Source organism: Ictidomys tridecemlineatus, chromosome 4, assembly GCF_052094955.1.
Source record: "Ictidomys tridecemlineatus isolate mIctTri1 chromosome 4, mIctTri1.hap1, whole genome shotgun sequence".
NCBI classification, from domain to species: Eukaryota; Metazoa; Chordata; class Mammalia; order Rodentia; family Sciuridae; genus Ictidomys; species Ictidomys tridecemlineatus.
Window position 1 is genome coordinate 173,919,130 of NC_135480.1, and position 25,933 is coordinate 173,945,062.

At 45.2% G+C, this 25,933-nt stretch overlaps 2 protein-coding genes across 13 annotated transcripts; both read right to left on the reverse strand.

The window, feature by feature from the left end:
• Positions 1 to 977: 977 nt before the first annotated feature.
• Fancg (FA complementation group G) lies at positions 978 to 9,704 on the reverse strand. Of its 5 annotated transcripts, none has more exons than XM_005326348.5 (15): positions 6,769 to 9,704; positions 6,540 to 6,660; positions 6,254 to 6,344; positions 5,735 to 5,866; positions 5,277 to 5,479; positions 4,639 to 4,774; positions 4,346 to 4,476; positions 4,093 to 4,239; positions 3,803 to 3,954; positions 3,121 to 3,187; positions 2,647 to 2,936; positions 2,452 to 2,498; positions 2,098 to 2,253; positions 1,522 to 1,645; positions 978 to 1,377 (listed from the first exon to the last, which is right to left on the reverse strand). In XM_005326348.5, exons 2-15 carry the CDS (start codon positions 6,633 to 6,635, stop codon positions 1,269 to 1,271), a joined length of 1,881 nt encoding a protein of 626 aa, XP_005326405.1. In that variant the 5' UTR covers positions 6,636 to 6,660; positions 6,769 to 9,704; the 3' UTR covers positions 978 to 1,268. The 5 variants fall into 5 exon arrangements, 4 of the variants coding, with proteins under 4 accessions (XP_005326405.1, XP_040141908.1, XP_040141909.1 ...); XM_040285974.2 differs by having other exon boundaries at positions 6,741 to 9,704; XR_002484081.3 differs by having other exon boundaries at positions 1,522 to 1,613; positions 6,540 to 9,704.
• Positions 9,705 to 14,744: 5,040 nt separating this feature from the next.
• Positions 14,745 to 24,338, reverse strand: Pigo (phosphatidylinositol glycan anchor biosynthesis class O). Of its 8 annotated transcripts, none has more exons than XM_040285977.2 (12): positions 23,270 to 24,338; positions 22,914 to 22,970; positions 22,061 to 22,572; positions 21,283 to 21,426; positions 20,967 to 21,090; positions 20,497 to 20,656; positions 19,308 to 19,487; positions 17,527 to 19,054; positions 16,548 to 16,754; positions 16,110 to 16,327; positions 15,301 to 15,371; positions 14,745 to 15,151 (listed from the first exon to the last, which is right to left on the reverse strand). In XM_040285977.2, the coding sequence occupies exons 3-12, from the start codon at positions 22,569 to 22,571 to the stop codon at positions 15,022 to 15,024; spliced, it is 3,273 nt and encodes a 1,090-aa protein (XP_040141911.1). In that variant the 5' UTR covers position 22,572; positions 22,914 to 22,970; positions 23,270 to 24,338; the 3' UTR covers positions 14,745 to 15,021. The 8 variants fall into 8 exon arrangements, with proteins under 8 accessions (XP_040141911.1, XP_040141910.1, XP_040141915.1 ...); XM_040285976.2 differs by having other exon boundaries at positions 22,061 to 22,575; XM_040285981.2 differs by lacking the exon at positions 22,914 to 22,970 and having other exon boundaries at positions 17,527 to 18,339; positions 19,006 to 19,054; positions 23,270 to 24,336.
• Positions 24,339 to 25,933: the final 1,595 nt, after the last annotated feature.

A 25,933-nucleotide genomic window follows, 5' to 3' on the forward strand; every position in this document is an offset into this window, starting at 1 on the left:
CAAGTTCAAGACCAGCCTCAGCAACTTAGTGAGGTCCTAAGCAATGTGGACAGTCTCAAAGTAAAAATATAAAAATAAATAAATAAAAAGGGATGGGGATGTGACTCAGTCGTTAAGTGCCCCTGAATTCAATACCAAGCACCAAAAACAAAATACTGGCACCAGCAACCCCTACTCTGGCTCTTTTGACTAGCACCCCAGCTATTCATCCGGGCTACCTCATTGTCATTGCACCCTCCCCAACAGTTAATCCCACGAGTTTTACCGTTTCCAAGTGCTTAAGGGAGGGGTGCTTCCCCTACCATAGAGTATTAATATTGATGCCTGGAGGAGAGCACATTCAGAGTCCAAAGAGGTCAAAAGGCAGCCACAGAACACAAAGCAGAGCCAATATCATCCAAGGCAGCAAGAAAATTACATACTGGAATTAGAAGTCCCTCAGCTACAATAACTGGCGTCAATAGGGTTCTTTGGGGCTTGCTGACTCAAATCACACTTCACCCCCATCCACACAGACAAGTTTGACTGAAATGAGTTCAGTTTCTAGAATTTAGAATTAGGAAGTAGGTGAGAGGTCATTGATAGACTCAGAGATCTGGTTGTCCCTCCTCAGTATTAAGAACCTGCCATTAACTTGAAAAGCCTGTCTAGGTCACCCTCCATACCTAACTCCTGTCACCAAGCACAGGATTTGGGCTTTGGGTCTGGAAAGGACTAAGGCACTGAATGAGGATTAGTATAGTCTTTCCATCATAGCTAGGCCTCCAGTTCATAAGACAGATGATGTTGAGAGGATGGGAGTTCATATACAAGGCCTAGATTCAATCGCTAGCACCCCCCGACACACACACACACACCAACAAATAAAAGGGGGGAAGCACAGGCAGTTAATATTGGGAGAGGGTTCTTTTGACAACCAGCACTCAACTAAGCACCCAAAAGCTTTCCCATCCAAGTATATGTACTAGGCAGACAAGATATATATATATATATGCATTTTTATTCAACACAGGAAAAGGGGAAACAGGAAAAACAGATGCTACAAGCAAAGTCAATGACTTGTTGGTAGCAGGGAATACTTCCTCCAGAAGGAAGGAGTATCCCAAACCACACAGGACTGCCACCAACTTCACCAGTACAAGAGTTACATAGGAATGATCAGCTCCAGTCACATCACCCAAGGAGGGTAAAGCAAGGGGAGGTGGGGAGGCCCTCCTCACAGAGATGATTCACTGGGCCCTCAGCTCAGGCTCTTGGAAACATAGCAGCTACAGGTCATGAGGCTCCTGCAGAGATGTCTGAAACTCTTCAAGGAAGGTTTCACAGTCAGGGGAATGGATCCAGCTCAAATAGATTTCTAAGTACAGGGGGAGAGACCTGGAGAGCAAGAAGAGTGATGCATAAGAGTGAAAGATCAAAGGTTAGGCAACTTTCCCTCCCTTTCATTCCTTCATCACCCCCAATACTCCCAAGGACTCCACAACTCCAACTGTCCTTCATCCCCAAGCCAGCAACCCTTACCAGGTAGATTCCTTCTGTGGCAGTTGAGTTTGGGCCTGCAGCCTCCAACAGAAAGCAGCGGCCTCATCCTTCCTATCCAGCCTCCTTAGAGTCTGAAGCAGGTAAAAGGAAGCATCTCTATTACCTGTAGCCCACCCCAGAGTAGAAAGATTAAGAATTTGATATAGGCTTAGGCATCATTTTATAAAAGAAGAAACTGAGAACTATAGAGACTGTCTTGTTTACACTCACATATGAAACCAAGAGTAGATCACTCACAACCATTCCTCTTCCAGGATTTGTCACCTGCCCAGTAAAAAGGGCTCAGCTGGCCCCATTCCCACATAGCCCACACCAATGCAGTCATGGTCTTTGTGTCTTAAGGACACAGGAAACCAGGGAACTCTTGGGAGCCTTGTATATATACTATGTTTATATGTGCACACTTAGATATATCCTAGTTTTAAACAGCATAATCTCACTCAGCCCTCCTGTCTCAGAAAACCACTCTTACACAAATGTACCAAGTACCTCCTCTGTAGACCTCTCTGTCCCTGAACATCCATGCATAACTGATGTTATGTATAGCATACATACCTGGGCAAACCTGCACACTGAGGAGGAAGTCCTGTAGGGCTTTGGTATCTTGACCATTGGCTGCCCATTCCAGTCCACGACTGATCAGGGCAGCTGCCCGAAGATGTTTCAGTGCCATATCTGACCTACACCCCTGCTCACAGTTGGAAGCTGCCCCTGAGGACCATACCCAAAATTAATAAGTGTCTTCCTAACCACATATCACCAAAACTCCAAGTTCCCCTCTCTCTCTTCTTTTGTTTGGAGCCCCTTCTCTTAAGTCTTCTAGTCTGGTGGACTGGGATACACAGAAAGGAAACCCACTTTCACCTCCACCCCTTCCAGGAGATAAGGAAAACTGAAATTCTAAATCACCTTGTTCTTTGTCCTCAGGTATGGCCCGGAAGAGCAACTCAAGGCACCTGATATGGAACATGGAGCAGGAGCGAAGAAGAATCAAACTCAGAAATTCAGGTGAGTGAGTAAGAACAGAATTCACCAACCCAGGTCCCAATCAGAAAATCTTTCTTCCATACTTCCCCAGGACCCTAGGTGGCTTACTGGGCTCACCGGCTAAATTCACTAATTGCCTCTTTTGGGGCCCTCAGTTGTACCCAGGCCCGGCCCTGAAGCAGGTAAACAGCAGAGACCCAGAGTGGGCAGGATGGCAGTTCCTTGGTTCCTTTTCTTGCATCTTCCCATGGCTGGAGCATCTTGGGAAGCAGAGAAGATGTGCGGGTAAGCAGCTCCTCACATACAGTCAAAGCATCTTGGGCTCGGCCTGCCTGTATCAGTGCTGCTGCCGCCTCCAAGAACACCTCAGGCATGCAAGGTCCTGGGGGGCTGGTTGGTGGGCAGAACTAGAGTGGGAGAAGGATGCATGTCTTGAAGAGATCTCTTCACCAGGCTCTGGTACTATAAAGACCATATAGAGCCTGGTCTTCCATAATGGACAGACATAATAGTAGAGGGAAAAGCAGAACAATCATTCTGCTCTACTCCAAAGGAACCCTTAACCCTCCCATTTCATTATGGAGAACCTACCCGTGGATCTGAGCCATCCAGCAACAGGGCCAGCAGGTCCAAGTAATGCTCTGCAGCATCTTCTGCCCTGGAAAGTCATAACACATAAACACTACCTTAAGCCCTGGCAGGGTCCTCCAAGGGCTTCAGGGAAAACGTTCTCTCCTTGCTAATGAAGGGATGCTTGTAGGCCTTGAGGAATAAGAGAGAAGGTGAGGTCTAGGCCTACAACCCTGGCTCTGCATGGATCTACCTTAGTTACAGAATGGACTGGGGAGATTTCAGTGTTTCAAAGATAGAAGTTATTGTCTGGATGAAAAGCCCTCAGATCAGGTCCAGCAGTAAGGCAGGACACTGGGGAGTAGAGACCTATTGCCTCATTCATCACCCAACTCACAGGAACAAAAAACAGAGTCATGGCTGGGCACAGATGTGCACATCCTATAATCCTAGTGGCTCAGGAAGCTGAGGCAGGAGGACCACAAGTTCAAAGCCAGCCTCAGCAACTTAGCGAGGCCCTAAGCAACTCAGTAAGACCCTATCTCTAAATAAAAATACCAAAAAGAGGTAGGGATGTGGAGCAGTAGTTAAGTGCACCTGGGTTCAATGCTCAGTACCAAAACAAAATAGAAAACCTAGAGTCATACCCTGGGGAAGGCATGAAGTGGGAAGAGGAGCTCAGCTGAGCAAGAGGGAACCTCACCTCCCCATCTGTAGGCATCTGCTTGCTAACAGGTGCTTGGCTTGGCTCTGTGTGCCACAGTAAAGGGGAGAGGCTGGGTCAGGTCGTGGGAGTAGCAATTCTACCTCAATGAGAGGCTGTGGAACTTCAGAGCTATGGGTGGTACTCAAGGCCTAAATAGGAAAGAAAGAAGAAAGTATATCCATAATCTTTGGGAGTCATGCTTCCTTATACTTGTATCTTGTCTAGTTACTTCAACACCAGCACCTCAGCCATTCTCCACCCCATATATTCATCTGACAGTTACTTACCTCAACCAGCAGCTCCAGACTCTCCAGCTCTGCAGCTGTATCCCCCAATTGCCGATATAATCTGGAAGCCTCTAGAAGTGGAAGACCCCAGGGTGATCCCCCTTTCAGGGCTGCAATCAAGTACAGCAAAGCTCTCTGTGGATTTCCCTAGAGGGGTAAAAGGACATAGGCCTCAGCTACCATCAAAAAGAAAATGCTGTTTATAATGCCCAAGGTTTCCCCCATTTCTCCCACCCCTCAGGGCTATCTTTACCATCTTACGAAGACAGGATCCTAATGCTGTATACACCTGTACCAAGAGAGGTCGTGGACACAGACCTGAGGCTGCTTCATGCAGGCTGCTCAATGCCCTTGGTAGGCTCCCTGAAATCAGCTCCTGGAGGCCTGAGGGCAATTAGGGTGTGAGATTAGAGAGGCCCATAAAGTAGAAAATGTGATGGGAAAGTGAGCCCAGAAAAATTCCATGGAACTGAATGGGATATGACAGGGAGAGTATAAGCCCAGAGGATACCTTAAGGGAAAGGATGAGTCAGGTTGCTAACTGACCTTGACGGTAGGCAAATGCTGTCAAAAGGATATCCCTCAAACCCTGGGCATTCTGCAGGGTCAATGGGGCATCTGATTCCTCAGCTGGAGGGTTCCAAGTTTTTAGAAGTAGCAGCAGATCCTTAGAGGCCCCATTCTGGAGAGAAAAGGATCAAGTCTCTAAGTCTAAAACCACTCTCACTTCTCCAGTCTTGGGCTCCTTGAGTTAAAGACTCCTCCTGATTCCTGCTCCCCCAATTCTACGAGAAAGATATCTGAGAAGGAAGGATAAAGGAAAGAATAATAATTTAGGGCAGTGGGGATCTTTTCTAGTATGCCTTCTCATTCAGGATATGCCAATAAGGTCACGGGGCCAGTTTAGTAACCATGTTCGGGTTACTACTGAGAAGACTGAGATTGTGAGTTAGTTTCAGCAAGATCATGCACAAAAGCCCTAACCGTAACCAAATTCATTAAGCTGTTCTTAAAAAATGCCCCAAAGATAATCCCCCACAATGGGACAACCAGAGCAAGGTTACCTCAGAAAACTCAGGTTTTCAGACTACAAATGTAGAAGGCTTTCCAGTAATCATGCACCTGCAGCAGTGGAGAAGGAAGGAGGGATGACACCCTCATCTTCAGATCACTTCCCCCATTACCTGGTTGCCATTCAGAGTCTGCAACAGCAAGGCCAGGTCTTCAAGACGGTCAATGCTCAGCCAAAGGGCAGCCTGCAGGCCAGCCAGGTGGTGCAGGGCACACAGTAGCTTGGGCAGAAGGGAGGAAGCACAGAGGACAGACTCCCACAACTTCCTGATCCCTTGTTCTGGCCTGGGCCCCAACTGCTCCTGGGTCTCTAGCACTATAGAGTACACATACACAAAGCAAAGGTGAGACCACATACTCCATCTCCCCACACTCTCTGTCTTTCCTCTTCTGCAAAAGCCCAAGGATTACAATAATAACACCCCAACCTGGTCTGAGGAGCCCATAGAGAATTACAGAAGGGCACCTCTCTCCATGAAGATGATGTTTTTTGTTGTTTCTCCCAACCTCTTAGACAGACTTAAATCCAGACTAAAGCTGGCAGGGGAATAGAAGGCAAACTGACCCTCACCTCTTTCTAGGCCTCGTTGTATATCCTGGGCCTGGTCTTCAGTGAAACCCTGGGCTAGGCTCACTTTCAGGATAATGAAGTTACAGGTGACAGTCAGCTCCAAGGGGAGAACAGGGACAGCTGCAGGAAGTCCTGAAGCAATAGATGCTGATCTTAGGCTCTCTCACTCACACACTCTGGTTCTCTCACATGAAAATTTTCCCAAATAAGATCCCAATCCAGAGATCATCCCACTCTAAACAAAACAGCTTCAATGAAGAACATGTCCTCTGGTCAGACAGTCCGGAAAGAGCAAATCATTCGGGAAACCACTTCTTCCCATGCTACCGTTGTGTTTGCATGCTTCCGAGCCCATACACAGGCAGGCGCAGAAGAGAAACTCCATGTACAAAGACAATTCCACTTTGGCCCATTCTGTGTACTCCCTGTCCCCTAAGTAATCATCTCAATCCCAGAAATACAGAAGATTCTTGGCTGTGGAGAAGGCAAAACGACCATCCTGGAGAAGACTCTGCTTACCATGCAGAATGTGTAGGAGCTCCCTGAGTCCCTCCAGTGTGTCTTGAACCAACTTGTGGCGCCTCAGAGACACACCAGAGTCCTGAGCCACCTGCCAAAAGTGGGAGGGAACGTTACTGAGAATGAGTCTTTTTTTCACTCCCCTTTCAACAGCATTCTCCAGGCATTTTTTGCTCTTCGAGGGAAGTCAAACTGTGCTCCTTCCCAAAGACTGGGGTAAATTCACTGCAAACGCGCTTTCTGGGATCCTGGTGCAACAAAGTGAGGGTCCCAGTAACCACGTTACCTTGGCCTGTCGAACGAGCCGGTCGTTCTTTTCCTTCCACAGGTCCAGGCAGCTGGCGCGAGCTTCTGGGGAGCCCAGGAAAGACTGGTGGGCCATGGTCGAGGAGGGTGAACCCCTACACCTGCGGAGGGTTTCTGATGGGTGAGGGTAACCCCGCCGTAGCCCCCACCATAGTCGAGAGAGGCTTGCTCACTTCCGCACCCTTTCGGGGTCCCTTCGAGATCCTTACAAAGGCTGTCCACCCTTTCCAGCACAAATCCGGAGATCACGCGTCCCGCGGCTCCCACCCTCGCCTCTGGTTGGCCCGCCCAGCAAAACTCTCTGCCGTGATTGGTCCTCTTCAAGAGTTGTTTCCGCGGGAAACTTGGGTAAGAAAAGTGTCCCGACCGAACAGAACAGTCAGAAGCGGTGTGGCATGTCTGAGCTGGGAAGTCGCGTGGCAGGCCCTTCCACCTGCTAGCCCTCGCGGGGCCCACCGCCTTCACAAACGGTGGCAGCAAGCGTTCTCAGAACTAGTCTGTAACTCAGCCTTTCCACGCAGCCACACCCCCAGGCCTGCCCGGATTTCCCCTCTCCGGCGTGTTGGCCCGCGCAGTGTATGCTGGGGTACGTAGTACGACGGGGAAAGCCACGCCCTCCGTAATAGTCCCTTAACTGGGCAAAAACAGTACAAAATTCAACCCTCCATGTGTAAAATCAACTCAAAATGGGTCACAAATACAAGAACCAAAAATCCAAAACTTCTGAAAGAAAACATAAGATAATCCGTTTGTGGTCTTGAATTTGACAACTCAAATATATTTTTTTTAATATTTATTTTTTAGGGGCTGGGGATGTGGCTCAAGGGGTAGCGCGCTCGCCTGGCATGCGTGCGGCCCGGTCCTCAGCACCACATACAAACAAAGATGTTGTGTCCGCCGAAAACTAAAAAATATCAAAATTCTCTCTCTTAAAAAAAATATTTATTTTTTAGTTGTAGTTGGACACAATACTTTCATTTTATTTACTTATTTTTATGTGGTGCTGAGGATCGAACCCAGGGCTAGACGAGCACTCTACCGCTGAGCCACAACCCCAACCCCCCCAAATATATTCTTAAATACCATAAACGTATTCTTAAGTACATTACAAACATGAACATTCTTAAGTACGAAAGCATGACCAACCACAACAAAAAAAATGACTTCACTAAAACAAAAACCACTTAGTGCAGCAGCGCAGGCCTCAAATCCCAGCTCTTCTGGAGGCTGAGAAAGGAGAACCCAAGTTCAAGGCCAGTGAGGCCCTGCCTCAAAAAATAAAATAAAAAGGGATGGGGATGGAGCTCAGAGGTAGAGTGGCCCTGGGTTCAATCCCCAGTACGAGAAAGAAAGGGAGCCAGGGAAGGTTAGGGAATTTGGGTAGATAACGGAAATATTCTAAAACTAAATTGTTGCACGTGGTAATAATTTTTTATATATAACATCAAAATCTCAAGCAAAAAAAGAATAGGATTTGGATTTTTTTCAAATTTAAAAATGTTTATGCCTCAAAGGATATTAAGAAAATGAAGGCAGTGCAGTCACACACACTTGTAGTCCCAGCTGATCCAGAGGCTGAGGTGGATTTACTTTAGCCCAGGAATCAAGACCCCATCTCAATTGACAACAAAGGGCTGGAAATGTAGCTTAGTGATAGAGTGCTTGCCTGGCATATGTGAAGCTCTGGGTTCAATACTCAGCACCAAAAAAAAAAGAGACAAAGAAAGAAAATGAAGAGAAAATTGTTGGGTCTTCCTCCAGTTTCCAGGTTTTCCTCTCCCTAAGGCAAACCAATCTTTCTCTGCCTTTTACCAAGAAATTCTCTGACTTACCTCTTCTGAAAATAGGTCATAAGACCCATCTTATTCCAGAGGGGTCCTTTCCCATACTCTGGAGGAAGAAATACTGCACCTTGCTAGGCTTCCCCATCCAGTCTATTAGCAATAATGCCTATGCAATAAACACCAAAAAGGTCAGGCTGGAAAACTTCCTTATATCTGAACACATGGTGGTTCCTGGAGGTAGTATATCTAGATAGGAGGTTGGAGCTTTGCACCCTTTTCCACCATATGTACATCTTCTTCTATATCCTTAATAATAAACTGGTGTTATGGTTTGGATCCACAATAGCTTTTAAAGGTTCATGTGTTGAAGGTTTGGTCCCTAGTACAGCAATGTTGGGGGGGGGGGGTTGCAGACACGCACTTTGGGAAGTGATTGGATCAGGAGGGCCATAAACTCATCACACATGCTTGCCTAGCATGTGTGAGGTTGATCCAATTCTCAGCACCACATATACATAAATAAAATAAAGGCATTGTGTCCAATTACACCTAAAATTTTTTTTTTAAAAAAGGGTATTGTGTCCACCTACAACTAAAAAAATATTTTTAAAAAATTGATTAAGGGGCTGGAGCTGTGGCTCAGTGGTAAACCGCTTGCCTCGCACATGTGAGGCCCTGGGTTCAATCCCCAGCACCACTTAAAAACAAATAAATAAAAATAAAGATATTGTGTCCATCTACAACTAAAAATAAATAAATAAATAAATAAATAGGTTAATCTACTGATACTCACAAGTGAATGGATTAATGGTAGGTAGTGAAAACTATAGGAGGGAGGACCTAATTGAAAGGAGTAGGACACTTTGGGGACATGCCCTTGGTGGCTATCTTTTGTCCCTGCTCCTCACCCCTCTCTCTCTCTCTCCACTCTACTCTCCCCCCACTCTCTGCTTTCAGGTCCCCATGAGGTGGGCATTGCTTCTCCACCACACTCTCTCTACATACTCAGGCCCATAAGAATGAAGCAAGTTGACCATGAACTGAAACCATGACCCAAAATAAATCTTTCCTTTTTTTTCCCCCTCAGGTACAAAATAGGACAAAAAGTCGACACCACTGATAAACATAAGTAAATGTTTCCTTGAGTTTTGTGAGCCTCTCAAGCAAATTAATCAACCCAGGAGGGGGTTGTGGAAACCCAACCTATACTGAGAAAAATCCCAATTTTTTTCAATCAGAAGCACAGGTGAAACAACCTGGGGCTTGCAATTTACTTTTGAAGTGGTGAGGGAAGTGGAAGAAGTATTGGGAACTGAATCTTCATTCTGAGGGAACTAATCTTATTTGCTTATTGATAGTGTCAAAACTGAATTGAAGTAGAGGCTTCTCATCTGGTGTCCACTGCAGAAGTGCTTGCTTGTTGGAAGGAAGAAATACCCATGCCTTGTGAAGTCACAAAAGTCTTCTGTGTTGGTTGTGGTTAGAGAAAAGGGGAAGTCAATATTTTGTTTTTTACTGACTTTTACAACAACCCATAGAATGGAGAAAATATTTGCAAATCACAGAGATCTGGCAAAGAACTGGTATCTAAAGTATATAGAGAATGCTTACAATACAATAATTTAAAAAAGACAAATAACCCAATTTAAAAATAGGCAAAGGATCTGAATGGATAATTTTCCAATGAGTACAAGGAAAGATGTTCAACATCACAGACCTTTAAAGAAATGCAAACCCAAAACACAATATTATTTCACATACAGTAAAATGATTGGATCAAAAATAGATAATAACAAGGGTTGACATCACTGTGGAGAAATCAGAACTCATACACACTGCTGGAAGGAATATAAAATGGTATAGCAACTTTGGAAAACAGAATGGCAGTTCTTTAAAAGATCAGAATTACCAAATGGCCCAGTATTTCTACAATATACCATTGGATATATACTCAAGAGAAATTGAAACATATGCCCAAACAAAAACATACATGAATCCAGGGGTGGTAGCACACACCTTTAATCTCAGAGGCTGAGGCAGGAGGATCAAGAGATCAAAGCTAGCCTAGCAAAAGTAAGGCACTAAGCAACTCAGTGAGACCTTGTATCTAAATAAAATATAAAATATGGCTGGGGATGTGGCTCAGTGGTTGAGTGCCCCTGAGTTCAATCCCCAGTACCAAAAAAAAAAAAAAAAGGGAGCCAGGCATGTTTACAGGCACACGCCTGTAATTCCATCAGTTTAGGAGGCCAAGGCAGGAGGATAACTAGTTCAAAGTCAGCCTCAGCAATTTAGTGAAGCCCTAAGTAACTCAGTGAGACTTTTGTCTCAAAATAAAAATAAAAAAGGACAGGGATGTGGTTCAGTGGTTGAGTGACCCAGGTACATAAAACAGAAAACAAAAGCCTTATACATGAATGTTCATAGAAGCCTTATTTACAATAACTAAAGGTGAAAATCCAAATGTTCATCAACATATGAAGAAGTAAAATGTGGTCTATCCATGCAATGGAATTACTTGGTTATAAAAAGGAATGAAGTACCAATATATAATGCCATGTGGATGAACTTTGAAAATATTAAGCCAAATGAAAGACAGACCTCAAATGTGGTAGTGCAGGCCTATAATCCCAGCAACTCAGGAGGCTGAGGGAGAAGAGTCACAAGTTCAGTTCGAGGCCAGCCTCAGCAACTTAGTAGTCCTAAGCAACTAAGTGAGAAGCTGTCTCAAAATAAAAAAAATTTAAAAAGGGTAATGGTAAAGTGTCTTCAGGTTCAATCTCCAGTACAACAAAAAAAACAAAAACAAAAACAAAAAAGAGGAGAAAGAAGTAGGAGGAGGAGCAAAGAAGCAAAGAAGTCAGACAGAAAAGGGCACATACTGAATGATCCCATTTATACAAAATATCCATAATAGGTAAATATGAAACATAAAGCAGATTCCTGAGGCCAGGGATTTGGGGATAAGAAGGAAAGTGATTGTTTAATGGGTACAGGGTTTCTTTTTAGGGTAATGAAAATTCTAGAATTGATAGTGCTGATGATTGCACATTATGAATGTACTTTTTAAAATGGCTAAAATATGGTAGGCTTGGTAACACCGCTTGTAATCCCAGGAACTCTGGAGGCTGAGGCAGGAAGATCGGAAGTTCCAAGCCAGCCTCAGCAATTCAGCAAGGACTTAAGCAACTTAGTGAGACCCTGACTCAAAAAATAAAAATGGCAGGGGATGTAACTCAGTGGTAAGGTGCACCTGGGTTCAATCCCCAGAAACCCCCTGCCAAACAAAAGGTTAAAACGTTGGATTTTATCTGAACTTAAAAAGAAAAAGAATCGAAAAGCTGAGGCCAAGTTCAAAGCCAGCCTTAGCAACTTGGTAAGGCCCTAAGCAACTTAGTGAAACCCTGTCTCAAAATAAAAAATAAGGGTTGGGGTTGTAGCTCAGTGGTAGAGTGTCTGCCTAGCATGTATGAGGCACTGGGTTCAATCCTCAGCACCACATAAAAATAATATAAAGGTATTGTGTTCATCTATAACTAAAAAAGAATATTTTAAAAATAATAATAATAAAAAAGGCTAGGGATGTGCCTCAGATTCAATCCATGGTACCAAAAAAGAAGAGAAAAAAAACAACATATACTGATATATAAACCTTGGAAACATGATGAAGAGGTCAATCACAAAAGACCACAGATTATATGATCTCATTTCTTTCTTCTTCTTCTCATTTTTTTTGCTGTACTGGAGATTGAACCCAAGGGCGCTCTACTATTGAACTACACCCCTATCCCTTTTTATTTTTAATTTTGAGACAGGGTCTTGCTCAGTCTCCCAGTTTGTCCTCAAATGTGGGTTCCTCTAGCCTCAGGTTTCCAAGTAGCTGGCATTAAAGGCATGTGCCATCATGCTTGGCAAGAAAGAAATTCCAGTAGTATATTTAATGGTAATCAATTTTCTAACACATCTTTCTCTAAAAGAATCTTAAAGATTTATCAGGAGAAAGTGATTAGACAGTGGTTGATAGATTAGATTATCCTTAGGCTGTAGGTAAGGAAGGCTCTGCAAAATAAATAAATAATAAAATACAATTTGCGGGGAGGTGAAGGTACAGACAAAGATACTAGAGGTACTGCCTTAGGTACTAGAGTACTAAAGAACTAAAGTACTAAAGGTACTTCCCTAGGTACTAGAGATGGAAAGGGTGTTTTCCTTTCTCACAAAGGAATTGTTCCACCAAACTACCTCAGAAGTTGCCACCAGGTTGGGGGAGGGTTTTCTTTTCTTTTTCCCCTTATTTCTTTTATAGGCTAGCTGGGGCCATAACTTATCCATCTTCATTATTTGTCTTTAATATTTTTTAGTTGTCAATGGACCTTTATTTTATTTATTTATATGCAGTGCTGAGAATCGAACCCAGTGCCTTACACATACTAGCGCTCTACCACTGAGTCACAACCCTAGCCCCTCTCCATCCTACATTATTAAACCTGTTTATAACCCAGTGTAACCAAGGATCTATCCTTTAATTGCCTCACAGAATACATACTTTTCATCTTTGCATTTGACCTCTGTACCCTAGTCTGTTAGCCATTAATACTTTGAACTCTTCCCTTAGCTACCTACCACAGCAGTATATTTCTTCCTCACAACCAATGCTCCTTACCTTTTCTTCCTCATGCCAACTAAAGGTAAGTGCTCTCCCATTTTTTAAAGATCATTTCTTCTTTTCCTTTTAAACAATAGCTTTATTTTATTTATTTACTTTTATGTGGTGCTAAGGATCAAACTCAGCACCTTGCATGTGCAAGGCAAGCACTCTACCACTGAGCCACAACCCCAGCCCCAAGATCGTCTCTTCTTTCAGCAATCCCAACTTCTCATGACTTGGACATGTTCAAACCTCCAACCTAACCTTGGCCCTAATCCTTCTCCCCAGAGGTTCTTTTCAACTTTTTTTAAAAGATAAATAATCCACTTTTTTTATTTTATATCTACTTTTGTGGTACTGAGGAGTGAACCCAGGGGGTATAACCACTTAGCTACATTCCCAGCCCTTTTTGAGACAGGGTCTCACTAAATTGCTGAGGCTGGCCTTGAACTTACAATCCTCGTTTCCAGCATCCTCAATCACTAGGATTAAAGGCATATGTCACCACACCTACCTGGCTTCCAAACTTTTTTTTTCCTCCCCAGTACTTGGGATTGAACTCAAGGACACATGGCCACTGAGCCACATTCCCAGCCCTATTTTGTATTTTATTTAGAGACAAGGTCTCACTGAGTTGCTTAGTGCCTTGCTTTTGCTGGGGCTGGCTTTGAACTCACAATCCTCCTGCCTCAGCCTCTCAAGCCGCTGGAATTACAGGTATTTGTACCTGGCCAAACTCTTTTGATGGATATCTCCAGAGGATCTCATGCCAGCACTTCAAACGTGACACCTGAGAATGAGGGTGGAATGGACAGAGGACACAGGAGAAATATAAGAGAAGCACTAGGATTCCTATGGTTCTGAGGCTATAAAAATTAATAAATTAATAAATACAATTTGGCTTCAAGTCCAGGAATAATCAATGAGACAAGGTGGAATGTTCTACAAGATGGGCAAGAAGGTCTGTACTCTGGAGGAAGCAAGAGAATCACAAGTTTGAGCCAGCCTCAGCAACATAGTGAGACACTGTCTAAAAATAAAAAAAGGGTTAGAGATGTAGTCAGTGGTTGAGTGCTTATCTAGCATATGCCAGGTCCTAGGTTCAATTTCCATTATCATCTCCCAACACCCCCCAAAGTAAAAAGATGGGCAAGTGGATCTGATAAAGAGAGCCAAGAACACTGGCACATGTGTGTAATCTTAGCAAATGAGGAGGTTAACAAGGAGGATTGCAAATTCAAGGCCAGTCATAGCAACTCAGAGAGGATGTCTCAAAATAAAAAATAAAAAAGGCTAGGGATGTGGCACAGTGGTAAAGCAGCCCTGGGTTCAATCCCCAGTATCATAAATAAAAAAATAGGCAGCACAGGTTGGGAAACTAGGGAGGCTTCCACAGAAGTGAAGAGCAAAGTGTCTTTAGAGTGAAAGGACACATCAGGGGAGATGATTTGGGGCTTCAGTGAAATTCTGTGTACTCTATGATACCTGGGTTTATCTTCTCAGTCTTCTCTGCAATCAGCCAAAATGCAAGAACTCAAAAAATGTGTTGACTGAATAGCAAAGGAAAATCATAGGTGGGATAATAGGACTGATTTAGGAAAAAGTGGGGGCAGTAAATTCAGACAACTCCAACCTCTTGCCAAAGGTTCTCAGGTATAGCCAAGCATGTCTAAGATGACTGATCCAATCTGCCTGAGAGAGGAGACTGACCCTCCCTTCAACACATGTATAACAGTGGGGACTCCCCCACATCTCAGACAAACATATTTACATTTTTTTATTCCACTTTGGAGACCCACCATAGCTAACACCCTTATCCATCAGATGCAACCAAATCAGGAGTTAGGGATCAGACTCCACTGTGATTTTGAATTCTAAAATAATGAAGTCCCAGAGCCAGCAGTGCCTGGCTGCATGGTGGAAAGAGATGTAGCTGAGCCTCTCTTGTAGTTTAGCTAGCACCTGTACAGGCCAAGCTATATTATTCTCCAGTTCTCTCTGTAGTCAGATATAAGCATCCATAGCCTAGGCTACCTCTGATGAGCCAGAACTAGTTTTCTGAACCAGGAGCTCACAGCACCATCCACTCGCATCACCAATGCTATGCCCAGGAGAAGTCCCACGCTGCTCACGATGAAGCCTATGGCCTCAAAAATGAACCTGCAAAGAAAGGTGGAGTGCCTCAGGAGACGAAGAGTAGGTTTAGTGCTTTTTCCCTACAGAGGCAAAACCTTGTTCATCCTGGATGTTCTTAATTTGCTCTAAATTTCTCCCACCCACCATTTTCCCTTTTAAGTAAATCCACTCACTTGGGGGCAAACACCTTCCAGACCATGAGATGCCTGCGGAGGATGGAGGCAGCCAAGGTACAAGCCAGAATCTAAGGAGAGAGAGGAGAGTCCCAGTTACTTGGGAAAGGGAGAAAGAAGCAATGCAAAGGGAAAACTGCTATAGGCCACTGTGAAAAAATGAAAGAAAAAGGAAAGCAGCATGTGTTTCTGGGGAAAAAACAACAACAACAACAAAAAACCCTGGGACATGAGCTAAGAAACCTAATTCTTGCCCTGGCCCAACTACTAACTCAGTGACTTTGGGCAAGTCACCATCCATCTTTGATGCTAACAATTAAGTTTTGACTCCCAGGGTAGAGGAAGATGTCAGTACATCTTCTGCATCCAGAGAGAAGGATGGCTCCATGATCATAGTTTAAGAATCCTGGCCATTACTCAAGTCTTTCCAGTATGTCCATAATTCCCAAATGCAACTAGCAAGGTGCAGATCTAGGTTGTAGAGGAAATGATCCAGGACTAGATAAAGAAACACAGGTTTAAGTCTCAAAATTGTCATTTGAGGTCACCAGGCTTAGGCAACCTCTTCATTTATCTACACTTCAGTTGAGAGATTCCCAAGGTTTTTCTGTTTGTTTTTGAGACAGAGTCTCATTATTTTGCCCAAGCTAGACTCAAAGTTGGGATCCTTCTGCCTCTCCCTCCTGAGTAGCTGGGATTATATGCATGAACCACTGTACCCTGCTTTCCCAGGATTTTTTAAAGTATGAAAGAATGTGAAACATACACATGAGAAAAGATTACTAGCTCCCTGATTTCTCTATACGTACCTGAACACCAAGGACAAAGAGGTACTTGAGGCCCAGCTGCAGAAGTGCTGCATTGAAGTGGTGAGGTGCATCCCGGAGCCTCATCTCCATCAGTGGCTCCTCCACCTCCTCCTCAGGCCTGACTCTGGCCTCAGCTTCACTCCCTGGGGGTTGCCGCCTCTTCCTTGGCCCTTGACTCTCACATAGGAAAGGCCACAACAGAAGTAGTGGGCAACCTACTGCCTCAAGGAAAGGGCAGGGCTGACATCAATGGAAGACATTGAGATTGGTCCACCCTAGTCCCCAACCACCCTAGTTGGCTCAGACTCCAGTTAGCCTAGGCCAAGGGATGCCAAGGATCTAACGAAACCACATCTTCTTTCTAAATTCAGGATTTTCCTTTTTTTCCACAAAGCCAGAGAAAACAATGAAAGTAAGGGAGAGGAAGCAAGGAGGTACCTGAAAAGAGGAGGTGGGAGGCAAAGGTGTTGGCTCCTACTAGCAAAGCAGGCAGCCAAGTAGAGGAGCCATGACCTTCTGGGAATCCCACAAAAGCTGCATGCCAATGGATGGCTGGAAAGACAGGCTGGTGGCCTGTAGAGTAGAAGGTCTGTGTGGCCATGAGGGCCCATGCTGACACTGCCTGCCATGGCACAGTAAAAGGACCTGGAGGAAAAAGTATACCTCTTTATGATTACAACTCATCCCCTAATCCAGAGCCTACCACCCTACCATCATATACAGCAGCTAATTCAGTGGTAATTTTCATACACATATGCCCACCACCCCAACCTCTCTATAAGACAACACTCTCATTATTCTTTTCTTTGGCACTGGAGATTGAACCCAGAGGTACTCCATCACTGAGCTATATCCCCAGTCTTTTTTTTTTTTAATTTTGAGATAGGATCTCACTAAGTTGCCAAGGCTTGCCTCAAACTTGCAATCTTCCTGCTTTAGCATTTTGAGTCACTGGGATTACAGGAGTGAGTCACCATGCCTGGACACTCTCATTATTCTAATTCCCTGTTGCACAAACTCCAGGCATCCTAATCTGAATCCCACTGAATTCAATCTATTTCTTTGTCTCACATATACACAGCTCACTATCATAATGTATTCATAATTTGCCACTTCTATCACTGGAGAATAAGGAAATGTGTTCATAAGGATGCAGCATTTCCATGAGTCCTGGAGGACTCCTTACCTATCACTCCTCCTACCCCCACCTCCAGTAACTCATTAAAGCCAATAGGAGGGATCAGCTTGGCTACAGCAGGTAAGAGAAAGGACATTAGTAAGACTTTCCCAATTGTGTGGGGCATGAGACCCTATGTCAAGGTGAGGAACATAAGGAACAACACCTCCTTGAAAACAAGAGGGGCTGGACTCATATCATTACTATCTTAGATGAATCAGGGCTGAGATATATATTTACCAGGGGTGGTGATGGGTATCCCAGCAGCAAGCAGATGCAGGAGAAGGAAGCTCTGCAGAAACAGAAGCAGGAACACAAGGCTGATGCGTTCTGCATGCAACAGCAGAAGTGGAAAGGCCAAAAAGGTGAGGGCTGTGACCATAGCAGCTGAGTAGATGCTCCCCAACTGATAGGCAGCCACAGTCAAGGGACCCTGAGATTTGGTCCTCTCTAGACGGCCCCGGAACTCCTCCTGCATGTGTCGGTAAATTTGAGGGACCACATAATCCAAGTCAGCTTGAGAAGTAGGGGGCCCCGAGAAGGGAGTGAGGACAATCCTGGTCCTTGGGGCACTTGCCCCAGCCTTTACCAGCACTGTCACAGGCCTCCAGAGAAGCAGCATGAGTCCTGAAGCAGCCAGCGCCACCACTGCCCGAGGAAGCACAACTGATGCCCCAGCAACCAGGGCTCGGAGACGCGGGGGTGCTTCATCGGCCCCTGATGCCAATGCCCAGTAGGCAGCAGTGCCCAGTGCCATTACAGGCAGCCCCCAGCGCACAAAGAGCACAGGGGGCTCAGGGCTCTTGAGATTACCATAGCGGCCAAGCCATAGTCGCACAGCAACTAATAGGGTCACCAGTGCCCCAACACAAGCTCCGTACCACAAATTTTTGGCTCGACCTCCCACCATGGATGCCAGAGGACTCAGCCAGGGAGAGGAGTGGCAAGCAGGTGTCTCTTCAGGGCAGCGATGAAAAAGCCCAGCTAGCCTTGTACATAAAAGCAACCCAACTCCAAGCTTCAGGGCATATGCACCACTGTGCCGTGGGGGGCCTGTTGGGGAAGAAGAGCCAAGGCGGGGTATTGTGAGCAGTTTAGGCGGTAGCAGCTGACCCTCCCAGTGAAGCTGGGCAACCAGGAGCAAAATGAGTGAGCCCAAAAGGAAAGGGGTAGCCCTGGCCTCAGCTACAACAAAACTATCAGAGAAGAAGGCAGCCAAGCGAATGAGCAGGAGTAAAAGGACAGGCCCAGGGATGGGAAGCAGAGTTGCTATGGGCCTCTTAGACCCCCAGCCAGCCCAAGCTTTCCACAGAAAAGGGAGAAGTGAGCTTGTTGCAGCCATGGTCCCTAGAACCACTGGATCCAGCTTCAGCCCAGTAGTTGCCAGGAGTCCTGCATATAGTATGGCTCCACCCAGGCCCCAGGCCCCAGGTATAAGCAGCAGAGGGCGAAAGTGGAAGCTTGGGGATGTTGCCCACTGGGATGCGAGCAGACAGAGAAAGCAGGCAGCAGCCAAGAGAGCAGCACCCCCTGCCATGCGGACCAGAGAGAAACGGGCCCAAGACTCAATGCATATAGCCCGAGCTCCCCGCAGGAATTGCTGCAGCTCAGCAATCACAGTCTGCAATGCAGCCTCAGCCCCTTGGGAGTTCTGAAGAAGCCACTGGTAATCAGCAGAGGCCTTGGAGAAGAGATTCTGTAGCTGATGAAGCTCCTTAACTTGGAGGTCCTGAGTAGCAGCTGAGTAGGTGTGAAGAAATCGGGATACCTAACAGAAAAGGTCAGAGACCAAGGGCAACAGGTCAGAAATATAATTTAGGGCAGAGGAAAGGATAAGTATTACAAGAGGGGGCACTTGGAATCAGGGACCCAAACTCTGTTTAGCATAGAAGGAAGGAATAATGGGAAGGGGACATGGCTATGAAGGTGGGAAGACTAAACAAAGGACAATGTAGTAGCCATTATGCTTCTCTTATGCCCACCCTAATTTTATCACTCAGAAGCCCAGCCCTCTTACCCACCTGCTGGGCATTGAGATGGAGAGCTGAGGCTTGGGCTAGAGCAGAGAGGTGGGGCTGGGAGTCCTTGCCTGCTGAGAACAGCTCAGCTATCACCTCCCCAATGTTTCCAAATGGTATGGGCAGGCCTAGTAGCAGGGCCAGTGTGGGCACAAGGCTGACTTGAGGAATCACTTCTGGCTCCTAGAGGAAAAGGACAGGGATTAATGAGTTCATCAGAAAGCTGAAGTAAGGGGCTGGGCTGGGGCTCAGCAGTAGAGTGCTTGCCTTGCACGTGTGAAGCACTGGGTTTGATCCTCAGCACCACATAAAAATAAATAAACAAAATAAAAGTATGTGTCCATCTACAACTCCCCCCGCCATTTATTTATTTATTTATTTAAAGAAAGCTGAGTGTTTGGGATGAAGGAAATAAGTGGAGCCATGGGTTGGTGATCCCAGGATCATGGATTTGGGAGCCTAAAATAAAGTGACCTATAAGAGTACTGTGATCAGAGATGGGGTTGTGGCTCAGCGGTAGCGAGCTCGCCTAACAATATGCAAGGCCCTGAGTTTCATTCTCAGCACCACATAAAAATAAGCAAACAAAATAAAGGTATTGTGTCCAACTAAAAAATAAATGTAAAAAAAATTAGTTAAAAAAATACTGTGATCATAGGGCTTGGCAGGGTGTCAGACGCCTATAATCCCAGCAGCTCAGGAGCATGAGGCAGGAGGATAGTGAGTTAAAAGCCAGCCAGCCTCAACAAAAAAGAAACGAGGTGCTGCAACTCAGTGAGAACCTGTCACTAAATAAAATACAAAATAGGGCTGGGGATGTGGCTCAGTAGTCGAGTGCTGTGGAGTTCAATCCCTGTGGAGTTCAATCCCCAGTACTAAATAAAAATTAAATAAAAAGAATACTGTGATCATGCTGGGCATGGTGGCGCATACCTGTAATCCCCATGGCTCAGGAGGCTGAGGCAGGAGGATCACGAGTTCAACACCAGCCACAGCAACTTACAAGGCCTTAAGCAACTCAGTGAGACCCTGTCTCTAAATAAAATACAAAAAGGGCTGAGGAATATGGCTCAGTGGTTGAGCACCCTTGGGTTCAATCCCTAGTACCAAAATAAATAAATAAATAAAAATACTGTGATTATGGTAAGGAATGAATACTGGTAAACCAGAAAAGGCACAGTCCAGGCCTCACCTCTGGTGGGGTGCTGGGAAACAGGGCTGTGGGGCTGTATAGAAAGAGTGCAGCTGAGACTTCCAGCTCACTGTCCCCTCCATGGTCTCCATTCATGGTCATCCCGTGGTCCCCAGCCACCACCAGCAGTGTGTCATTCTCCAAACGGTCCACAAGTCCCCTGTGAACCAAGAAATGTGTCAGGGGATAGAGATGGATCAAGATCTTTCTCAAGGACCCATTCACCCCAAGCTATGACTTTCATAAGTAGGATCTAGACCTTTGGCAAAGAGACACCTCTTCAATCTATTGTCCAAATCCACCCATTGAGTTATTCAAGATGAATGAGACCCCTCACTTTAGAAAAAGACCTGGAAAATATAGAGATCAGCCAGGAAAGAGGCTCCAAATAAGGACTTTTTCTCCTGGAACAGTACATTCTGAGATTCTCAGGCACAAACCCACTCCCCCAGTCATTACCCCACACTCACTGGATCACCTGGTCCATCTGGCTAAGTTTCTTGGCCATTTCAGGGTGGTGAGGGCCATGCTTGTGGCCACAATGATCCACACCCAGGAAGTGAGCAATCAGCACGTCCCATTCACCACTGTCCACTGTGAAGGGGAGAACACTGAGCACAGGGTACCAAGGCCCGCTCCTCAACCCCAGCAAGGCTTTAACACTCCTCTATGTCTGGGAACAAACACCCAGGCCATTTTACCCATGGGAGGTTCAGAATCTGTAGACTAAAGCAGCTGTCCCCAGTTCCCAGTCTTAGGGACTAAGTGTTCTGGCCCATTGCTCACTGGTGGGATACAGGTGTTCCAGGATGCCATTGTCCACTGTGTGTAGGTCTCTGACATTGAAGGAAGAGAAGAAGAAAGCTTTTGAAAAAGCTCCAGGGAAAAGATCTTTCCAGGTATCATCTCCCATGAAGACTACACGCCTTCCTGCAGGGACATGTGGAGGGGAGGGTGGTCAGAAGCTGAGTAGGAGTCAGGGGAGGGGAGAAACAGAAGAGGAGACCCTTTAAGACCCATTAGAAATCCCAACCATGTATCTTAAAGCACAGCTATTCTATCCAGCAACTCTTATCTTTCAGGGCCCAAAATTCCCATCAGGAAATTTTCCCTGATGACCATACTTCACCTAGACTTCTCACTCCCATTCCTCCAAAATGATTTGCTAATTTTCAGCACCTGGGTATCTCTGCTGATCTGTTTTTCTTGGGTGTATTCTGCTTTTTCCAAGTCAGTGAGTGAATAGGGACTGGATCTGCCTATACTCTTCTTCACACTTGTGAGTCAAGATTCATCTTCTCTTCATTTCTCCCTTGCCCCTTTACTGAGAGTTCCCCAAGATCAAAATCAACATTCCACATAGATTTAAACTTTCACCAAAGACAAAGTCCTTTGTCCCCCAAACTGAGCTTTCTACACACAAGGTCCCAATGTCATTCTCCCCCTCCCTAGACCCCTACGCCACAACCAAGTGGGCAGCTGGGCACCCAAAGTTCTGGCTCCAGAACTTCTAAATAAGATATCTGCCAAAGTATTCTTGGCTTCCAAAGGAGCCCATACTGACCTGCATTGGTGAGTTGTTTAATAAGATTGTCTTCCAATATGGCATGGCTGGCAAAGTTATTGCCAGCATCAATAAAAGTAGGTAATGAGCCGGTGGTGAGGGCCTTGAGGCGCTGCATGGTGGTCGTAGGAGGATCAACCTGAGATCGGTAGAGTCGGGCATGGTGAGGCTGAATCTCCAGGATCCTTTGCAAGGAGCGTAGTTTGCCCAGGAAGGGCAGTGAGACAGGAGGCTCCCCAGGCACTTTTGAGTACTGGGGCTGGGCAAAATCAAATCGCAGGGCATCTATCAGCACCAACACAACCCGGGAGAACCGGGAAGCCATCCAGCAGGCCCCAGGCTTCCCTTGGTTTCCCCAAGGCAGGAACCCAGGACCTGGGGGCTCTTGGCAGCTGCTATGGTTAGTGAGCTCCAAACGGGTGAGAAGGAAGCCACTGGTGAAGAGGGCAATACCAGCATAGAAGAGGAAGCAGACCCAGGCCAGGAAGAGCAACACGGAGATCTTCTGCATCCTGCTAGGGACAGGAAAGGGAATTCATTATTGTGGGGTGAGGTTGGGATATACTGGTCTCTCGATACAATGCCCAGATAGAACCCCTTACTCTTAGAAGCAGTCCTGGACAAAAACAGCCCCATAAACAACCCATTACAATGTTCCACTCCACGAGTTATGCCAGTATTTCTGAGAAGAGGTCTCTAAGCTATGAGCAGCAACCTGGAGCCACTGTTAAAAATACTATTTCCAGAGTCCATCTTATATCTATTCAGGATCTTTGCTGGTAGCTCATAAGGAATTTGCATACAACCAGGAAATCCTAATGTTGAAATATCAGAGTCCACGAGGAGAACTTACTCCCAGTGGCGGTCCGCTCCTGACCCAGGGGAACCAGGGCTCACGCGATGGCGCCGCCTGGCGGGGACGGAGGAAACGAGGAGAAGTCACACTCGCTTCCCGGCAGTCTGGATAGCCAAGAGGACCCAAAGCAAGACCTCTTCTGCGTAGCAGGGCAGAGGCACCGGTATAAATCCCATTGGGCCTCGCCGGGACCCAGACGTCCACGCGGCTCTGCCTCCTCTAATGGCTACCCGGCCTCCCCCTGGGCACTCTGGCCCTGGTATTGGGCAGCCGTGACAGCGAGCTGGGGCAGGAGTGGGGGCTCCCTTACTTTGGGTTGATGGCATTGAGGTTTTCGAGAGACCCTGGCTCACCTGAATCAGCGCCCGGAAGTACAGCTGCAGCGTCTGTGGCCAGCACAGAGGTGCACGCGTCAGACAGAGCGGCCCACGGAGAGCCTCATCGCCACCTGCCGGCTCCTGGGTGAAAGTTCGGCAAGGATGGTAGGGCTTTCAAGAGTTTGTCACTTAGTAATTGAGAATGGGGCAAGCAAGGGACTAAGCTAGAAGAGTTCAGGGAGCCACTGTCCATTCTTCGTATGACTAAAAGCTTGGCTACTGGAATAAAACTTATCTAACTCTAATTCTACAACTCATTGTGATTACTGTGCATTAGCTATGTAAAATACGAATAAATTTTACATTTTTCCCTTTTTTTCAGTTGACTCCAACTGATAGGTTTCATCATTCCTGCTCTCAAAGTCTCTTACTGAACCTTACAATAAATTAATGAAAAAGCAAATAATCCAGTTTAAAAACGAGCAAAAGATCTGAATAGATATTCCTCTAAAAGATAACACATGGAAAGATAGTTGCTTAACATCATTAAACTTGGGCTGGGGATGTAATTCAATGTTAGAGCACTTGCCTAGAATGCAGGAGGCCCTGGGTTCAATCCCTAATTAAAAAAAAAAAAAAAAAAAAACATTGACTATCAAGAAAATACTGGAGGGCTGGAGTTGTAGCTCACTAGTAGAGCACTTGCCATGGACACATGGGGACCTGAGTTCAATCCTCAGCACCAAATAAAAATAAACAAAAATAAAGTTATTGTGTCCATCAACAACTAAAAAATATTTTTTAAAAATACTGGAGATATCACTTCAAATCCACCAGGATGGATATAGTCAAAAGGCCAAGGCTAAGGGTGTAGCTCCAGGGTAGAGCATTTGCTTAGCACACAATACCCAAGCTTCAATACCCAGCCAACATGCCCACACACACACAACTGTAAGTATCGGCAAAGATGTGGAGAAATTCATATTCATACTTGGCTGGTGGGATTGTAAAATGGTGCAGCACCTTTGGAAAACAGATCATCAGTTCCTCAAAAGGCAAAACAGTTATCATATGACCCAGCAATTTCATTCCTGGGTATATATATATATATATATATATCCAAGAGAAATGAAACATGTCTAAACAAAAAACTTGTACATATATATTCATAATAGCATTATCCATAATTGCTAAAAGGTAGAAACCCAAATGTCCATTACTAATAAACAAAACACGGTGTACTCATACAATAGAATATCGTGTGTGCATGTGGAAGGTGAAGAAAATGTTCTAAAATTGTTGCACAAGTGCGAATATACTAACTTTTTTTTAAATGTACATTTTAAGTGGGAAATGATATTTGAATTAAATCTTAATGAAACTAATAAAACAAACACCAGGTATGGAGGTGCAGGCCTGCAATCCCAGGTAGACAGGAAGCATACACAAGAGGATCACAAGTTCAAGGCTATAAACAACTTAGACCCTGTCTCAAAATAAAATTTAAAAAGGGCTGGGATGTTACTCAGTAGTTAAGCGCCCCTAGGTTCAATCCCTTGTACTAAAAAACAAAACCTTTTTTTTTTTTTAATGTTTAACTCTTGATATGCAACTCAGCAATTTTTTTTTTTAAGAGAGAAAGAGCGCGAGCACAAGAGATTTTAATATTTATTTTTTAGTTTTCGGCAGACACAACATCTTTGTTTTTGTATGTGGTGCTGAGGATCGAACCTGGGCCGCATGCATGCCAGGCGAGCACGCTACCGCTTGAGCCACATCCCCAGCCCAATCTTTTTAAAAATTTAACCTTTATTTTATTTATTTTTTATGTGGTGCTGAGGATCGAACCCAAGGCCTCACCCATGCTAGGCAAGTCTCTACCACTGAGGCACAACCCCAGTCCATGGTTTATCATGTGCATAATAAAGCCCTACATGACCTTACAAGTCTACACAGTAACCTCCTTGCCACTTTGCTTTTTTTGCCTTTGGCAGTGCTGGGAATCAAACCCAAGGATCAAATACCTTGCACATGCTAGGCAAGTGCTCTACCATACCATATCCTCAGCCTTCCTTTGCTCTCATGGTTGTAAGCCAGGCATGCTCTTAGAATCTTTGCATTTGCAATCTCCTTTGTCAGCTTCATTCCAGATGCCCAGATGGCTGTTTCCCTTCCCTCCTTTATATCTAAGTTCAAATATAGCATTAGATGAGGATTCCTGGAATCCTCTACTTAATATTACAGCCCCTCCGACACAGCACTTATGGCTTTCTCCCAATGTCTGTTTGTCTTCCCTATCTGACCTCAGATTCTGTGAAATCAAAGGCAGTTGTTTTTATAACTCACATCTAACACTGAGCTTGGCACATGTAGACTTCATTAAATGTTTTTGAATAAATGAATTACAACTGCCCTCAGTCCTTGAAGACCTTTGAAGCACTTAGCAGTACTACCCTGTCAGAGCAATTTTCCTGTGTAAAATCCCTAAACACCTGCCTCAAAACACATAGCCCTACATGTAGCAGGAGGGAGATTAACTCCCCAGCTGGCAGTAGGCATGTGATTTAATCCTTCCATACTATCCTAGTTTCTTTTTCTATTTTTTGCAGTACTGGGGATTGAATCCAAGGGCACTTTGCCACCAAGCTAAATCCCCAATCCTTTTTATTCTTTATTTTGAGATAAGGTCTAAATTGCCTA

Excerpts from the sequence above, each read along its gene's own strand:
- Fancg (XM_005326348.5), bottom strand. The coding sequence starts at position 6,635 with ATGGCCCACCAGTCTTTCCTGGGCTCCCCAGAAGCTCGCGCCAGCTGC. Across the intron at positions 4,775-5,276 it reads AGACTCTGAATGGCAACCAG|AATGGGGCCTCTAAGGATCT; the intron begins GTAATGGGGGAA and ends TTTTCTCTCCAG. Across the intron at positions 1,646-2,097 it reads CAGTGTGCAGGTTTGCCCAG|GTAATAGAGATGCTTCCTTT; the intron begins GTATGTATGCTA and ends GGTGGGCTACAG.
- Pigo (XM_005326234.5), bottom strand. The coding sequence starts at position 22,571 with ATGCAGAAGATCTCCGTGTTGCTCTTCCTGGCCTGGGTCTGCTTCCTC. Across the intron at positions 16,328-16,547 it reads CTCCCACCTCCTCTTTTCAG|TAGGTTGCCCACTACTTCTG; the intron begins GTACCTCCTTGC and ends TCCTTGAGGCAG. Across the intron at positions 15,152-15,300 it reads TGGAAGGTGTTTGCCCCCAA|GTTCATTTTTGAGGCCATAG; the intron begins GTGAGTGGATTT and ends CTTTCTTTGCAG.